The sequence below is a fragment of the Drosophila obscura genome, unplaced genomic scaffold (assembly GCF_018151105.1).
Source record: "Drosophila obscura isolate BZ-5 IFL unplaced genomic scaffold, ASM1815110v1 contig_200, whole genome shotgun sequence".
NCBI lineage: Eukaryota > Metazoa > Arthropoda > Insecta > Diptera > Drosophilidae > Drosophila > Drosophila obscura.
In genome coordinates, this window is record NW_024542791.1 from 7,443,400 (window position 1) to 7,460,447 (window position 17,048).

The 17,048-nt window shown below is 46.5% G+C and overlaps 3 protein-coding genes across 8 annotated transcripts; 1 reads left to right on the plus strand and 2 right to left on the minus strand.

Annotated features, from left to right (window-relative positions):
- Positions 1-1,429: 1,429 nt before the first annotated feature.
- Positions 1,430-4,853, minus strand: LOC121404428 (heat shock protein 67B1-like). The gene is made up of 2 exons (XM_041593862.1): positions 4,834-4,853; positions 1,430-2,027 (listed from the first exon to the last, which is right to left on the minus strand). The coding sequence occupies exons 1-2, from the start codon at positions 4,851-4,853 to the stop codon at positions 1,463-1,465; spliced, it is 585 nt and encodes a 194-aa protein (XP_041449796.1). The 3' UTR covers positions 1,430-1,462.
- An 802-nt stretch (positions 4,854-5,655) lies between these two features.
- On the minus strand, positions 5,656-8,886 carry LOC111073670 (unc-112-related protein). Its single transcript, XM_022366096.2, has 2 exons — positions 8,496-8,886; positions 5,656-8,423 (listed from the first exon to the last, which is right to left on the minus strand). The coding sequence occupies exon 2, from the start codon at positions 8,314-8,316 to the stop codon at positions 6,181-6,183; it is 2,136 nt and encodes a 711-aa protein (XP_022221788.1). The 5' UTR covers positions 8,317-8,423; positions 8,496-8,886; the 3' UTR covers positions 5,656-6,180.
- Positions 8,887-9,420: 534 nt separating this feature from the next.
- On the plus strand, positions 9,421-16,941 carry LOC111073672 (cilia- and flagella-associated protein 410). 6 transcript variants are annotated; one of them, XM_022366106.2, is made up of 11 exons: positions 9,421-10,207; positions 10,294-10,525; positions 11,038-11,103; positions 13,565-13,738; positions 13,820-14,099; positions 14,241-14,366; positions 14,565-14,639; positions 15,388-15,486; positions 15,589-15,842; positions 15,906-15,999; positions 16,072-16,941. In XM_022366106.2, the coding sequence occupies exons 2-11, from the start codon at positions 10,446-10,448 to the stop codon at positions 16,183-16,185; spliced, it is 1,362 nt and encodes a 453-aa protein (XP_022221798.1). In that variant the 5' UTR covers positions 9,421-10,207; positions 10,294-10,445; the 3' UTR covers positions 16,186-16,941. The 6 variants fall into 6 exon arrangements, with proteins under 6 accessions (XP_022221798.1, XP_022221792.1, XP_022221793.1 ...); XM_022366100.2 differs by lacking the exon at positions 14,241-14,366 and having other exon boundaries at positions 9,423-10,207; positions 15,903-15,999; XM_022366101.2 differs by lacking the exon at positions 14,241-14,366 and having other exon boundaries at positions 9,424-10,207.
- Positions 16,942-17,048: the final 107 nt, after the last annotated feature.

Sequence of the window (17,048 nt, forward strand, 5' to 3'; positions counted from 1 at the left end):
ACGATGAGGTGGCGGGAATGCGGATGCATGCCCAGGCCAAACTCGTAGATGGGGCTGCGGGGCTCCTGCAGCTCGTCGACCAGGGAAAGCAGAGTATAAAATAAACTGAATCGACTTTTAGGTTATGTTTGAAAAGAATGATCTTGCTATGCTTTTTGCAATGTTGCTCGGTGGACGCCAACGGTTGTTTTGCCCGCTTTGATCTGTTGACGGAGCTTTTAAAGCAGAGGTCGGCAGCGTCGTATGCACTGTGCATAGGAAAAAATTTCGGGCAGCGCAGTCGGCGTAAACACTTCGTTATCTGCCTGAGACGTACAGAAAAGACTTCGCTACGTGGCTCCGCTTCATATTCTGCCCCTGCAGCGGCAAGAATCCCTTTGCCTGCGGCGAGCTTCTGTTTTTTCGCACACAACGCAAAAAATGGTACGTCATCAGGCAGAATAACGAAACCACACGAAGTCTTTACGCTGTACGTGTGCCGACTGCGCTGCCCGAAATTTTTTCCTATGCACAGTGCATACGACGCTGCCGACCTCTGTTTTAAAGCCATTCTCGCTCTTCTAGAAACGCCTGGCAATTGCTGGGAGTGTGTGTGAATCAGAAAGAGAGACAGACGCAGAGAGAGCAAAAAAGCTTGTTTTTTGGCCCCCATATGTGTTTGTGTATGTGTGTGTGTGAGAGAAAATATTTCTTCCCCGTTATTTCGCGTGTGCGAGGGAGAAACAGTTACCGGCAAACAAAATGCAACGCCGCTCACTTGAAATTCTCTTCATTTGTTTTTTATTGTAAGTACATTAAGTGGTTTTTTTCTTTAAGTTTTACTGGAATACTTGTAGTTGTTGTCACATATTTGTTAGGAAATCATACTGCTATCTCGCTCGCGTAGTAATTGAGTCGACATCATCTCCCTCTTTGTTTGCCTTCCTACTTAGCTTCTATCTCTGTCTGGTTATAGCGAAATGCCAAAAGAGAACACAGGAAACATTTACGAATAAAACTCACGCATACATACATATTATTTTTATACCCGTACTCAAAAAAGAGTTAAGGGGTATATTAGATTTGTGGTAAAAGTGGATGTGTGTAACGCAGAGAAGGAAACGTTTCCGACCCCATAAAGTATATATATTCTTGATCAGCATCAATAGCCGAGTCGATATAGCCATGTCTGTCTGTCCGTCTGTCTGTCTTTCTGTCTGTCTCGATGAGCGCCTAGATCTCAGAGACTATAAGAGCTAGGGCAACCAAATTTGGTTTCCAGACTCATGTGATATCCCACTGTTACAAGTGTATTTCAAAATTTCGCCCCGCCCCCACAAAGAACGAAAATCTGTGGCAGGCACATTTTTAAAGATACGATAAAACTAAAAACGCAGTATCGTAGAGAATGTCCATATCTACCAGACTGCTGAATCTGAATCAGATCGGTTCATAATTATAGCCAAGATGACGAAATTAATTTTCAGTTGCTTCCCCTGCCCCCTCCTGTCTCTGCCTCAGCCTGGCCATTACCGTTGCTCTCCGGGGTGGCTGCTGCTGCTGCTGCTGCTCCTGCTGTTGGTGTTGGGGCGGCGACACTCTTCGACTCTGCCTCTGCGTGTGCGTGTGCCTCTGTCGGAACCGGTTTTGGCGTCTGCGCATCCTTCGGCTGCAACTGCGACTGCAAAAGCTGCTGTATGTCGACGATGCGTTCGAGCCGCTCCACACCCGCCTTGTTGGCGGGTGTAGGGGGCGGTGGCGCCTTGACGGTGAGAATGCCGTCCGAAGAGAGCGTCGAGTGGACCTCGGCTGGGTCGAAACTCTTGGGCAGCATATATTTGCGGATGAAGTGGCGCGAGATGACCCCGTGACCGTCCTCCTTCTCGTCATGCTGTCCCTCGACCACGATGCAATTGTCGATGGTGCGCACCGTCAGCTCACGGGTGGAGAACTGCGCTCGATCTTCCTCAAGTAGATCCTGCAGCGTTCGTTGGGGTTGCCGCACTGCTCGAAGTACTGAAGTAATATATATACGAGTAAATAAAGAACTGCCACGAGACTGAGATAAGAATGTGTGACGAAGCACCCATTAGCTGAGCCGAGCCACTAACCATACAGTATATAGATGTGCCAGTTCATACAACGAAAGTTGCGCAGTTGAGTTTGCAGCGTATGTTCCCAGATCTTCGGCTTTGGGAATGGCCGCGTTCGGCTCATGACGTCACACGAGCCGACTGGCAGCAAGCATGCATGTGTTGTGTACGTGTACACTCCAAAATATATGATTGTATGCATAGAATAATTTTTAGCTGCCGAAACCGACTTTGTTCGAGATTTCAGTTTACGTAAACGTGTGTGTGCCATGTATTCACACATACTGTGCTTGTGTGTGGGCTCTACAATTGTTGGCCGCTTGAACTGGTTTTTCGTTTTGTTTTGAGGGCTGATGTGATGTAGCGACCTATTCAGGGCCGGATCAACCCTCAACCGGGCCCTGGGCAACCATCAATCTGGGGCCCTCCTTTATTTTGTATTTTTCTCAGTGGCTATTATATTTTTTATTCATTATTTGGAGTTTTGTTTTTTCAACAAAATTTTTCTGTTAGCCCTAGGAGGTCCTAGGCTACTGCTAATCCGGCCCTGGACCTATTCCCGTCGTAAGACTTCATACTTTCTTGGTGTATTCTGTCGCTCGACTCGACGCGGGTCGGGTTGAGGCATTGACGAAGCCGAAAGCAGAGGCAAAGGCTAGCCTAAAAGAGAACCGCGCGCCCGTCTCAACATCAGCTTTTCAAAACAAAACGAAAAAATATTTTATGAACCGCTTCGTCAATGCCTCAACCCGCGTCGAGTCGAGCGACAGAATACACCAAGAAAGTATTAAGTCTTACGACGGGAATAGGTCCAGGGCCGGATTAGCAGTTGCCTAGGGCCTCCTAGGGATAAAGAAAAATTTTTTTGAAAAAACAAAACTCCAAGTAATGAATAAAAAATATACTAGCCACTGAGAAAAATACAAAATAAAGGAGGGCCCGGTTGAGGGTTGATCCGGCCCTGAATAGGTCGCTACATCACATCAGCCCTCAAGACAAAACGAAAAACCAATTCAAGCGGCCAACAATTGTAGAGCCCACACACAAGCACAGTATGTGTGAATACATGGCACACACACGTTTACGTAAACTGAAATCTCGAACAAAGTCGGTTTCGGCAGCTAAAAATTATTCTATGCATACAATCATATATTTTGGAGTGTACACGTACACAACACACACATGCATGCTTGCTGCCAGTCGGCTCGTGTGAAGTCATGAGCCGAACGCGGCCATTCCCAGAGCCGATCGCGGCCATTCCCAAAGCCGAAGATCTGGGAACGTACGCTGCAAACTCAACTGCGCAACTTTCGTTGTATGAACTGGCACATCTATATACTGTATTTTTACCCTGCAGTACGGGTAAGCAATGTGTAAGCAACCACACATCGATGGCAACGTCATGCAGCTCGATGACATAAGCGATGACCTGCCATACGATGGGCTGTTTACTTTAACACAGGGATGTCCTAGGAGCATAATCGATGACATAGTAAGCGAGAATTAGCCGAAAGTCAGGCCTTAATAAGCGATGAATTTCCCTTGAAAAGTAAGGCCTTAATAAGCGATGAATTTCCCTTGAAAAGTAAGGCCTTAATAAGCGATGAATTTCCCTTAAAAAGTAAGGCCCTAATAAGTGATGTATTTAAGTAAAAAATTTTTATTTTTTTATGAAAAAGGCATGGGTAAATTCTGTTTTAAAATATTAAATTTCTTTTATTTATTGTTTTCTTATAAAAATGTATACATATTCACATTTGTGTGCTGTGTGTTCTTTTTTCCACAGAACCTTTTTAGTTTTTTTGATTTTCTCATGTTCAACTGAATCGCCTTTAAAAAAAGATGGGTTAATTAAAATATTTTTCAATTTGTTAACAATGCTCTCAGTAGATCAGCAGTGCATTTGCGCCAAAAACAAAACACTCGCCAAGATACATATGTACCTGTTCCACTCAAGACTCGCAAGAACCACTCGGGTTGTTTTTTTTTTTGTTTTCGTTGATGAATATGAAAAATTTCGTCCAAAACGCATATAATTTCGCACATTTTCTTCATTTTTTACAACGCACAATAGACTATTTTTAATTAAATGAAACGCTGCACTTACCTGATAATAATTTTGCCCAAAATAAACAAAACCTGCGTCTCACTTTTCACCGCACAATTCTAACAACGTTGTCGACGCCGACGGCAAAACCGAATTCTGTTACGGCACGAGTCGTAACAGAAAGAAACAAAGAAAAAAAAGAGTTTGGTCTGACCGACGCGTCGATCGCGACGTCGACGTCATATTCTACTCGTCTGTAGCAGCGGCAGAGAAATAATCCTGAATGACGCGTAGTTGACATTTGTCATCGCTCACTTCTGGTACTGCAGGGTAGTGATTCGGGGAACAATACAGCGAATGCAGGTACACCTCCACATAGGGAGGCTCAGTCTGCTCCTCTGTCACCTTCCCGACTCGAATATTTAATCAATAATCCAAATGTTACGGTGGGCAAGGTAAATAAAGACGATAATGTAGCAGGTAGCAACGCAGCACAGCTGCGTTATATTTCGTTGCGTGGAGTGGTATCTATGCTTTAGTGCACTGACAGAAGAAGACATAATCAAGTACATGATCGAGGGGCATATCGAGGGCAGTCCGTATCAAGATGCGTTAAATAAGATCAATGAAAATTTGTGCAACTTGCGGGGCCCGCTGATCGAAATGCTTTTTCCACACATGTCCGCCCGACTGCGTAGCCGCAGGAACACTTACAGGGATTGCACGCAGGACATTCGGGTTCGGGTGTTGTCAATTTTAATTGATGTGGCCCCCAAGTTTACACTTCTTCACTATGGATCGATGGGTCCCGAACAACGTTCGGTGATCGCCCAAGTCAGACGTAGGGTCGGTGTTCACGCCAGGCCTACTCGATCGCATGAAGCAATTAAAAAAGCAGCTTTGTGGAATTTTTTGTTGTTTTTTCTTAATACAAATTGTTGTCCATTAACTTTAAACCTAAGAAATTGTGTTTGTATCTTTTCAGAAACCGTAACGCCATTAAAAGATGCCAAATACAAATAAAATGTTGAATTTGTATTTATTTGTTTTGTGTTTTGTATATACATATGGACATTTATCCCACAGCTGCAGTGCAATGCGTTGAGCAGACGATCCCCATTCAGAATAACTCGTCAACACTGCGTTATATTTCGTTGCGTGGAGTGGTATCTATGCTTTAGTGCACTGACACAAGAAGACATAATCAAGTACATGATCGAGGGGCATATCGAGCGCAGTCCGTATCAAGATGCGTAGCCTAAACCCATGTAGTGTATGTGTAATCTCCGTATAGGGCAAAGAATGAGTCCACGTCGCTCCTCTCTGCTTATCAATTCAATTGAAAATGTTATTAATAACAATAAGCATGCTTGTATTGCAGCACGCCCCCCCCCCTCCGATATGGCGGATGGATGAGTAAGCAAGCACCGAGAGGAGCAGCTCAAGGTTCGAGTTTCCAGCTGCTATCTGTCTGGGATGCCATGCCTGGATTGAGTGTGGGGAGAATGCAAATAAGTGCGACACACGATCATGTTGTTTACGATCATTAAAAACATATCAAATAATTTATTCTGCTTATTAATTTGTTTAATAAATACACAATATATAACACACACAATAAACTGTACGAGTAGTAAAAAAAGGCTGCTTGGGGGCTATATCTCATGGAGGGATGCTATTTCTATCCCCCCATTTTGGACTAAACGTATAGCTTTAACATGCTGCTTGGGGGCTGCCTGTGGGACTGCTGTTAAAAATACACAGCACACAGAACAGAACATTGACTTGGAGTTGGTTAAGATTGCTTTCTGGCAAAAGGCACAACATTGTTATTATCATTTGTAGTAGGTCGTTATTATTCTAGGTATTTGCTGCTCCATCTCCGTCTGTCCCCGTTTCCATTAACATTTAAACACATGCACACACAACTCTTTAAATATAGATAAAACATGCGACGAAGTTTGTGCTTGGCACTTCTAAGACTGCTGCTGTACTCCTCCATCTACATATCCACTATGTGCACACTCTTTGCACAAGCATTCTGATTGCTTTGTGTCCCCTTTACGACCATCCTCCTGTAAGCTTGTGGAACATCTCCTCGTTGAGGGTCTGATTGTTCTCCTTGGAGCGCATCGACATGAAGATGTAACCGCCAATGAATTCGTGCACTACCTTGCAGTCGGCCGACTGGCATGAGAAGACCACGCTCTCGTCGTGGAACTGAATCATCATGCACTTGATGCCCCAATTCACGTTCCAAGCCTTCATTGTGTTGTAGCGCCAGGTCTTGATGTGGTCGCCCGAGTTGAGGTCCATGCGCATGATGCGATTGTGGGCCACACCCAGCAGCTCCTCCTTTTTGTGGCCATCAAACTTGATGATGAACAAGGTGACGCCAAAGTCTGGCAGGGATTGCCAGGCTTGTATGTACTTCAGTTTTGAGTCCATCAGCGGCAGCTTCTTCACATTAGCGTGCGCCTCCAGTATTCTATGCACAGCCTTGCTGGTCAGTTTGCGCAGCATCTTCGGCGACAGGTAGTCCATGGGCTCCACGCTGCGCGGATTGATGGTCAGCGGAGCTCCCTGGGCGGGTTTTTGCATCTGCAGCAGGGATCGGATGCTGCTCACTTCGCTGTCGTAGGAGCTGTCGGCCAGGGAACGACCCTTGGCGGCCAGGCGGCAAGCAGCCATCCACTTGGCGTACTGCTCCTCGCTCTCGCAGCGCACCCACACCTCACTGTTGGGCCCGCTCCTGCCCTCGGGTGGCACCTCCAGACGAATGGCGAACTTGCCTTGGGCCAAATGGACATCGGGTGTCACTTCGCAGCCCCGCAGATTGATGCTGATGGTGGGAGCACCGCGGCGCGAATCCTCCTGCGACTTGTAGAGATGCAAGTGCAGATCCCTGTAGGTGAAGAAGAAGCGCTTGTAGCCCTTGAGCGTGAACCTCTGTGGCTTGAGAAATCTCAGGTAGTCGGACAGCTCAGGGATCCTGGTGATGTTGCCCTGATCCTTGCCATTGCTAGGTCCCTCGAGTGTAATTTGCAGCTCATTCAGAGCTGAATCGATGTCATCCCCGCCGCCATTTTCCTGGATCGATGTCTCTATACCCGAATCTATGCCGGACGGATGCAGCTCCGTCTGGTGGTTTACTTGAAACTGGAGGGCGGCAAACATGAGGGTCTCCTCCTCGGTGCAGTCCAGCTCCTCGTTGAGTATGGACCACTTGGCCTGCTCGTACAGTTGATTGATGCGCACCTGGTCGTACTTCGGGTTCAGATCGAAGAACGTAAAGTACTTGAAGCGCAGACAGAGCGTGTCGTACTCCCGCACGCCCTGCTCCATGATGGACAGCGATGAGTCCAGCCAGCCCACATTAAGGCGTGCCTTCTCCACCAGGGTCTTAGGCCGCACCAGCCGGGCCCGCACGTCCGGACTGGGCGATCGGGGAGATACGGCCAGGTTCTCCTGGAAGTCGCCGAAGCTGGAATTCGAATCGTAGCTGGCGTATCCATTGGAGCTGTGCTTCCAGGTCCCCGTGGGCGAGCTAATCGGTGTTCCGGGTGCCGTGGCCGCTCGCCTTGGTGTGGTGGCATAGGGTGTGGCAGGCGCACACAGGAGATTACCGTTGTGCGACCTGTCCAGGCTGCCGTTGCTACCCTTGTAGGCTGCGGCAATGGGTACAAAGGAGTTGGTGTCCGGCGCCGGCTGCAGGTAGGAGACGCCGTTGGCCTCCGGCACGGGGATCTTCTTCTGTGGCAGCTTCGAGAAGTTCTTCTTCAAGTGCTCCTGCTCCACGGGCTTGCAGAGTGACAGCTCCTCCGGGTAGCGTATGTCCAGATCCTTGCACAGGTTCACCACAGCCCCAAAGGTCTTGGCCGAGAAATTGACACGGTAGTCAAGATACCTCAGATCGGGCAGCTGCACCCTCAGTGTCTTGTGCATGGGCGTAAAGTGAAGGAACGAGTCCGACTGCACTCCGGCCTGGTCCAGTGTGGAGCGTGTCCTTGTCAGCCACACGTTCTTGGCGGGCCACCACAGTGCATGATCCGACCAGTCCTTGGGCATTTCCGGGTCAACAAGCTGGAGCATCACGCCGCCAATGTGCTGATCTCCCTTCACCCGCAGCGTCTTCTCCACCTGCAGATCTGTGATGAGGATCCGCAGGTTCCAGGTGTTCTCGCCGACATGAATCATCGTCCGTTTCGGTCCGAATCTATAGCCTATTTCAGATACACAATGATGAGGGGGCGTCGCCGTCCAATACTAGAGTAGCGTAGCGCCGCGAACAGAACGAACAGAGGCTAGAAATGTATAGCAACACAAACAATCACCGTCTAAAAATGCTCCCCAAACGATGACGTAATCCAACTTACGATTCGACGTTTCTCCGCAGCCCAACAAAAATTGTGCGCCGTTTTTGCAATAAATTCGTTTTGGGTCCTGGGAAGGGGAGCGGGGCGCCCTTATCTCGCCAGATGTTTGCTCTGCTATATCCACCACTTGGGCACTTGTTGGCAAGAGGAGCGGTGGAGGAGATATCAGCGGAATAATTGGTAGGGAGACGCTGGCTGCTAGCAGCTAGAAGCGAGTTAATTTAATACACGCCCAAGGTTACGATGATGTTTTGTTTCACAATTCAATAAATAGCTTGTATTTGTCGTCGCTCCGCCAACAACCAATGTTTTTCCCGTTCGCGATACGAATATTAGTGAAGAAATTAAAGTTGATTCGCTTCCGAATATAAATAAAGAAAATTTAAGTAAAATACTAGATGTTGGCCATTTTCAGAGTATAAAAATACTATATATTCATTGCTCAAATTCGCGTTTATTTTCTAATATCGATAGTACGTGTTGTAGTATCGAGCTACAATGTGTCGGCCAGCGGGGCTTGATCAAGGAATAAAACGAAAATGGCTGATGCTAATTTAAGGTGCCCATAGAATACTTAATCGCTTATTAATAATGCTAGTTGGGTGGTTTACAACAAACAATTTCTGCCGAGTAAATTATGTTAAATTGAAACTGTTATGCTATGGTTTAATAATATTATTTAAATTTAAACTGTTATGCTATGCTTTTATTTATTTACATAATAAATTTAGTGGCAGCCTCTTGTTATTCGATTTTTAGTCGAAATGCAACCAATCACGCTACTCCGCTTCCCACTGTATTCGTAAACAGAGACAAAAAAAATGCAGTAAAATCGTTGTGATTATGTGTGTGTGTGTGTGCGTGCGTTGGAGCAAAAAGCTTCATTGCTCCGCTCCGGTTGCATAGCAGGCCCCAAAAGTCCCCAAGTCTAGTGGCGACTGTCGTGGTGAACGCACTGAGGGAGAGCAAAAAACTATCTGTACTTTTATCAACATAGCGGAACATTGTGTAAAGCACGCGCGAGTCTGGTCTTCCGTCTCACTCTGCCCCACACGAACACACGACGAACCGAGAGAAAATACCATACCTGTAAAGCAGGCACACGGTGCATGGAAAATCGGAAAATCTTTTTGCTTAACAAAGTTGGCCCCTTCCCATCCAAGTGTCAATTTAAAATATATAGTCATAGCCAGATCACACAAAATTCTAATTCTTACACTAGCAAACAAGCACCAGCAAGGCAGCAGACAGCAAAACATCTGTGCTCAAAAATCGATCCACACAATACGCGAATTAATTGTGCGGGTTTAACATAATTAAACTTTATTTTCGCTATAATACACATTAGTTTTCGTTATATTTCGGCTTGCACCATAATTATAAACGGAGAAACAGACAAAAATAGCTGCAGCCTCAGCTTTGAAGCTTCACGAGTTGAGTGTTAACGGTGAATTACGTTTGATAGTAAAAACAAAAGCGCAACAACCGCGGTGGCTTAGTCATCCGTGCGAGAGATTCGCTGCTGCTACTGCTGCTGCGAGAGATTCGCCGAGGAGGTATCTCCCATCCCATACGAATTCCATTCGAAGGAACTCCAAAGTCTCTCATAATTACGAAATTGCATCAGTTGGAGAAACGCCTACAACGACACGCCAGTGATTACAACAACCACATACGTCAGAGACAAACAACAACAACGTCAAGGCGATTCGGTAACAATAAAAACACAAACACAACAACTAGATAGATATATATAGATATATATCTCTGTAACCTGTTGTTTGCTTGCCCCTCTAAGTGCCCCCCAGCCGCATCTAAAATTGGTCAATTGTGTGCGGTTTACATATAGAGGAGAGCGTAGACAGTGCAGGCGGCACACCTGTTTGGTGGCGGCTACTGGAACCCTTGGACTGGACTGGGACTGCACGGGTCACTGGGAAGCAACACACAATGACGCGCCTCACGGAGGAAATGGTCATCGCTCGGGCCAAGCAATCGGATCTGGGCCTAATTACCAAACTGAATTGCTGGTAAGCTGCTGCGGATAGATCTCTATTGTTAATCGTGCAGTTGCAGTAGCCAAGCCGTAGGTGAAAGCGTACAGCGTGCGCCCCAGAGCTCGTGCTAGAGCTCTGATCTGTTTGGGTATCTGCCCACTTTTTGGGGGCATGCTCTGGCGGCTTTCACTGGAGTACTGGGGTGCCATTGTCGGTTCGCTGCCTAAATGCCCCTCCGGTTTGACCCAAATCCCGTGGGGCAATCTTCTAACCAGTTTAGAAGTGTCGTCCACTGACGAGAGCGTCACGACTGCCTCCGCTCCGCTTCGTAGTGGAAAAACGCCTGCCACTCAAGAGCTTAGAGTGCCATGAAAATGCCTGGAAAAAGCAGTTGAACTACTTTTCGAGCAGCCTACCTCTTAAGCCCATCTCAGATGCAGTTAAAGATACGGGGCTGGGCTCTGAACTCACTGCACGAATCAATCATTTAGGAGAGAGGCTTTACTGTATAGCATTAACTTCTATCTGTTTTTCGTTTCTTTCAGGGGAAGTGATCTCACCGATGTATCCATCATCAAACGCATGCGTGGTGTCGAAGTGCTGGCGCTTAGGTAAGTCTCATCCCTTCTCATATAAGGATCCTCAACTCACCGTCATTTCCTGAAGCCCTAATAGAGTACGCTTCGGTTCCGCGGACACACATATGTACATACATTCATGTATGTGCTACGTACTGCTGTGATATTTGCTTTCAAGTGATGTCATCGCTTTGGCTACGGCATCATCATTCGAGAAATACTTTGGCACGCTCGTAACTCGCGTATTTAATGAAAAAAAAAAAATACTGGCAGATACGAATAATAAGCTTAAAGTCGAGGGAGCTCCAAAATTGGCAATAGCCAGTCGCTTGCCTCGTACTTTATCCAGCTGCGTGGTTTGGCTTGGCGTGGGTCCCTTGTGGTGAGTGCGTGTCAGAGCCAAGCTCCAGAAGAGATACTTGTAAATGATACTTCTGTACAATCTCAGTACTCTTTCAGCGATACTTGTATTTGTACTTGCATGTATCTTGATGATTACATGCCGCTGCCATAAAAGGCGACAAACAGTTTTGACTGCCAAGGCCACCGAAATCGATTCCACCTCTCCCCAGTCAAAACTTCGCCGTCATCTGCTGGCAATATGCTGACAACTCTCAGATGCATGGCAATACGTATATAATATACAATATATTCATTTCTATTTGTATAAATATGAGAGGTGTATGCAAAAGCTTTGTCCATATTGGGCAGCTCTGCTCTGAAGGCTAGTCATTGAACTTGAGGAATCGCAAGATCAGGAAAAGAATCTTCAGAATACAAACAACATCTTATTGAAGACTTATAAGTAGTATCTTTTGTGGCTTAAACTATGAATCAAACTTGTGCCCCTTTCAGAACTTTTAAAAATACACCAATCGATTGGCATTCAAAATTTTTAAAATACAAATTTAAATTTGTTGGAAATTTTTCCAAAATTAGCCAAAAATGTAGTCTCAAATTATTCCTAAATATGGAATCTAGAAATAATCTGATAGTCGTGCAAATTAAGACAATGTTTGGTTGATTGGTTAAGTTTTGATTTAGTTGGGTCCAGGGAAAACTCTATAAAAAGGGTTTCAAGACCTCTACTCTTAGTAGATTTCTTGTGTAGGCTTCTTAGGAGAATTCTTATATAGCATTCCAAGAAGAACTTCATTCTTAGAAGATTTCTTTAGTGAATTAAGAAGCTTTTCCCTGAAAACATTTGCACCCTACCTCAAAAACTCCTCAAGCAGTCTTCAGACCCATAAGTCATGTCCCATTATCAGGAAAGCTATTGCCGCAATCAAGGCTCTTCAACTTTGCTATATCACTGGGCATTATCAGCTACTCGTAATGGATAGTATGTACATTGTAAATTGTTTATTGGGGGCAACAACTTCTAGATCTCCTTAGACTGCCTTTTTGTTTAGCATTTAACAAGGAAAACCTTTTTGTTCTCAGTCTTTGGTCAGTAAGAAACAACTGGATTTACTTTTTTTAGGTTTATATCTGTTAGCCATTTATAAACGGAGGGGGGTAGGGTGGGTGGGGATGGGGCCCGGCGGAGAACGTGCCGTTGTTGTGCTAGGTCTTGCCTTGGAGTCGAGTGGGTAGGTGGACTCGACGCAATACTCTTGTGAGCCCCCATTAATCAGTTCAGGTGAAACGCGTTGGCGTAGGCCACATTCTCTCCGTCATTTCCTGTTGGTTATGAGGAATCCATATTGATTTGAATTGCGTGCCATGTCCTGGGGGCTCTCAAGTGCCATGACTCTTGCGGGCAACCTTGACGTTAATGGGGGACTCGGATTATGCATAATACTATTTCCCTTATTGGTTTCACTCCCGAGTGGCGTGGCCTGCTTTAGTTCCCAGCCCTAGAAATAATCAAACGATAGGTGTGTGCGCTTCCAGAGCCACGCGGAGACAACTCGAGGCGGTGGCTCTGCTGCTCTCCTCGAGGCAATGCACCCGTGTGCCATTTAATGACGAGTCTTGGCTAAGTTTAGCCACTTATTTATACATTTCCTCCGTCGGCCCCCATATCTTATATTTTACCGATAAGAGCGGGTGGGGAAGGGGTGTGGGGTTGTGTCAGAGTCACGCAAAGGGAAGAAACAATCTACGCACTCTGCCTTCACCTCAGGCAATTGGCCATTTGAAAGTAATTAGTATCGATGGATCGATGGAGGTGCTAACCAGGGTACGAAACTGACCTACAGATACCAGATGATGACAGAGTGTCTCCTCTGGTGCCCAGCTGGTGGTCGCTTGTGTGGCATTCTTCTTCGGTTTTGAAAAGAGTTAATGACCCCGCCGCCACGCAGATGCCACCGAAAGAATCTCTTTTCTCATGATTCACGGCAGTTAGTTGGAGGCTAAGGGCGATGCGCCTTTTGTCGCTTAATAACAGAGAAAGTTTGTTGAACCACAGAATACATCTTCGACTCGTACATCGTCTGGTGAGACATTCTACTGAAACTCTTTCTCTCTGTTTTGTGTTCTTTTGCAGCGTGAATAAAATCAGCACCTTGGCGCCCTTTGAAGACTGCTCGAAGCTGCAGGAATTATATCTGCGCAAGAATCACATTCAGGATATCAATGAGATTGCCTACCTGCAGAATCTGCCAGCACTGAAGAACCTCTGGCTGGAGGAGAATCCCTGCTGTGAACAGTCTGGGGCCAAGTGAGTAACTGCGGTCAGAGTGGAAGAGTGGAAGCCCCTAATAAGTAGTCATCTCACACTTTTCCACACCGCATTTTACAGCTATCGAGCGATCGTATTGCGCGCTCTGCCCAATCTGAAGAAACTCGATAATGTGGAAGTCACACAGGAGGAGGTGGACGATGCCTTGCGACGCGGCGGCAGTTCGGTGCCCGAGGATGAGGTGTACGAAGATGCGTATGAGGCTAGACAGCAGCAGCTCACATCGACGCAGCATAGCTACCCCACCCACTCGCCGCCACCGCAGCTGCAGCAGCAGCAACAACCTCAACATCAGCAGCCACAGCAGCAGCGCCAGAGTACGAGTCCCATTATGCGAGAGGTAAATCGCTGCCATTGTCGAGACTTCCTCCCACGTTTCACACATGCCTTGGCTTTAATCTTAAATGTTAACTCTTAACACAATTCTCTTGCCACGTCTTTGTATCTCCACTCCTGCTAATCCCCCGTTCCCATTAACAAGCCGCTTTTGTTAGCCAGCCCGCCGGGCAACCACAGCATCGAAGGGACCATCTCACACAGTGTCAGCGATCTTGGTGGCAGCCAGGTGCTGCCAGTGCATGGCTCCAAGCCCCCAACACCCACCAAGGTAACACCTAGAGCTGGTGAATCCTGTGAGAGAGATGTACAGCAGCAGGCAGTGGATGTCCATTAAGTTAGGAGTGTTCGTCTGTCTGTTATAAATATGAATCCTGAAATGAATAGCTAACAAATAGAAAATAATCTTTAAGATCTCGCCCCTTCCGTATCCCGTAAACTAAACACTAATCTGTCTTGGTTTTCCCAGGAACCCGTGCATCCGCCATCGCCCATGTATAACACGTTAACCAAAGAGCAGCGCACTTCCTATCAGCAATACGATGTAAGATCCACTTCCTAACCAGTCATCGCTATCACCATCGCCCCAGGCACATCCATCATGACAATATGCTGAGCTGAGCTCCTCGTTGCCGAACCCACCTTTTTCGGGGTAGGGTAGGGTAGGGTAGGGTATAGGGTAGGGTTGGGCGTGGATAGGGAGCACGTCACACTTGGTTGAAGTAGGAGGAGTAGGGGGAGGGTAACGTGACCCCTTGAAAGAGTCACGCGATGGCTGCGACATGGTTAAGGTTCGCTTTTTCCCGTCGTTTGGCTATTGGACCCATTGTCTGCTTACTTTTGTGGGTTAAGTCACTCTGTTGACTTTGGGAGCAACTGTGAGAGAACTAGAGTGGGGAGGGGAGAAAACGAGAGAGAGAAAGACAAACTAAACAATAATTGCCAAAGAAGCCCAAATCGACAGCGAACAAAAGCCGAAACTGAAACGGAAGGAGGAAAATGGGTCTATGGCCCTATGCAGAGAACAGAGTCAGGGCTCCTCCAGCTAATGAGCCATTGAAACAGCCTTTGATTTTGCCCCAAAAAACAACAGTCCAACTTGCACAACATTTCGTCATGTGGATGGAAGCCCGTGGGGGTGGGGTTGGGGAACACCAATGTGATTTTAACGTCTCTAATGTGCACAATTTTTCACACATAAAAAAACCATGCACCACCTCAACTACATATTTGGCCCCCACCCCGACTAAAAAATCAAACTGCACCACTAACCAACACCCGATGACGAGCAGCGCTCGCCGGGCTCTGACCAGGAGAGCAGCCCAAATGCTGGCTACCGAGAGGTGCGACAAGCGCCCATCCCGCCCAGCATATCCGCACATTCCATGAAGGTAAGGGACTTGCTGCCACACGGTGACCCCCCACACTCCGACGATGATGAATCGATGTTCGTTATGCAAATCCCCTTTTAATTTTGGTATTCCCCCGAACAGGAATACTATCAGTCGGATCGACCGGCATATCCGGCACACTATCGCCATAGCCAGACAGACCTCACCGAATGGGAGGAGCATCAGCAACACCAAGTGCCGCAGGTGCACCACAATCCGTATGGCAGTCAGATGCTGAACCACCCACAGCGTCGCAGCGTCGGACCCGAGAGCGCGGAGCGTTTCGCTGGCTATCGGAATGGAAGTGCGCGGGAGAATGGCGGCGATTGGGAGCCAGAGGAGAGGCCACGATCAAGGTTAGCTCGAGGATTGCAGAGGAGTCGTACGTGGATATTAAATATTTGATTCCCTTTCAGCAGACGCCCCGAGGGTCGCTACAGCGATTCCACCAACAACGTGTCAGCCTCTGTGGCGAATCATTACTCGGGTTATCATCGGCGACCCATTAACCGGGTGAGTGCATATGACACAACATCGATAAGAATTCGATATATGTAAAACCGAATCATTTCCCTTTTTCGTCAGAGCTCCAATCTACTGTCTGCCACGCTCTGCCTGGTCAAAGAGCTTGACTACGCCAGCCTGGAGGTGCTCGAACATGCCGTGCGCTGTCGCATCGATGAGATGGCGACTGAATGATGAAGACGTCTCTCTAATCGCATGTCGATTAGCTAATCCCAGTCGCGTAACCTGGCACGCGCACGGGAATCAACAAGACACAAAAGGCCAGAAAGAAAACAAAAGACACTCCTTGAGCAGGAGAAAAAGCTGGGAGCAGAAGCTGCAGCTGATGACAGAAGGAGCGCAGCCTCTCGAAATCTATTTAACTAACGTCAAAAGCTACAAAATCCAACAAATACTTAACGATTCATACTTGCCAATGTAAATTACGATATATGTGTACTAGGTTAACAAGTTTTCTAAGAATATTGCTAAGGAAAAACCAGTACCACACTAGGAGACAGTAGATTGAGGAGAAGGGATTTATATCTGAAATAGGAAGCTAAGTTTCGTTGCGATGATTTCCGCCTGTCGTTTCCATCTCAATTTAGTTTGTTAACCACCTACTAGCGATGGGCACTGACCACCACCACTGACTAGCCTTCTTTTGTACTTAATATGCGAGGATTGTACTAATTAACTAACGCCCAAGGCGCAAGCACAATGCATCTTCCTCGTTTTAATTTTGAATTAGTTTAAATGTATGTGGCGCTATATACTCATAAATTTGTTAAATATTTGTACACGACCGACCACTAAAACTAACGTGACTTTTAAATTAATTTAATTATAGTGAAAAATACACGTCCAGTTTATGTTTGCCTCTTGCCTGTCCCACAGATTATGTTTGAATATAATAATATCATTCATGCGCAATAAATAAGCAAATTAACAGAAGGCGGAGTGATTTGAATTTTGAATATACTGCTTAAAGCAGTTAAAAGTTCTTACTAACTTTCATAAGCTGCTTGAAAAGCTTGACGACAAAGCAGTGAATCGAA

Coding starts and splice junctions, on each gene's coding strand:
- LOC121404428 (XM_041593862.1), bottom strand. CDS start 4,853: ATGTCCTGCGTGCAATCCCT. Junction 2,028..4,833: donor ATGTCCTGCGTGCAATCCCT/GTAAGTGTTCCT, acceptor GTCTCGTGGCAG/TTCTTTATTTACTCGTATAT.
- LOC111073670 (XM_022366096.2), bottom strand. CDS start 8,316: ATGATTCATGTCGGCGAGAACACCTGGAACCTGCGGATCCTCATCACA.
- LOC111073672 (XM_022366106.2), top strand. CDS start 10,446: ATGACGCGCCTCACGGAGGAAATGGTCATCGCTCGGGCCAAGCAATCG. Junction 14,367..14,564: donor AGCCCCCAACACCCACCAAG/GTAACACCTAGA, acceptor TGGTTTTCCCAG/GAACCCGTGCATCCGCCATC. Junction 14,640..15,387: donor CTTCCTATCAGCAATACGAT/GTAAGATCCACT, acceptor GATGACGAGCAG/CGCTCGCCGGGCTCTGACCA.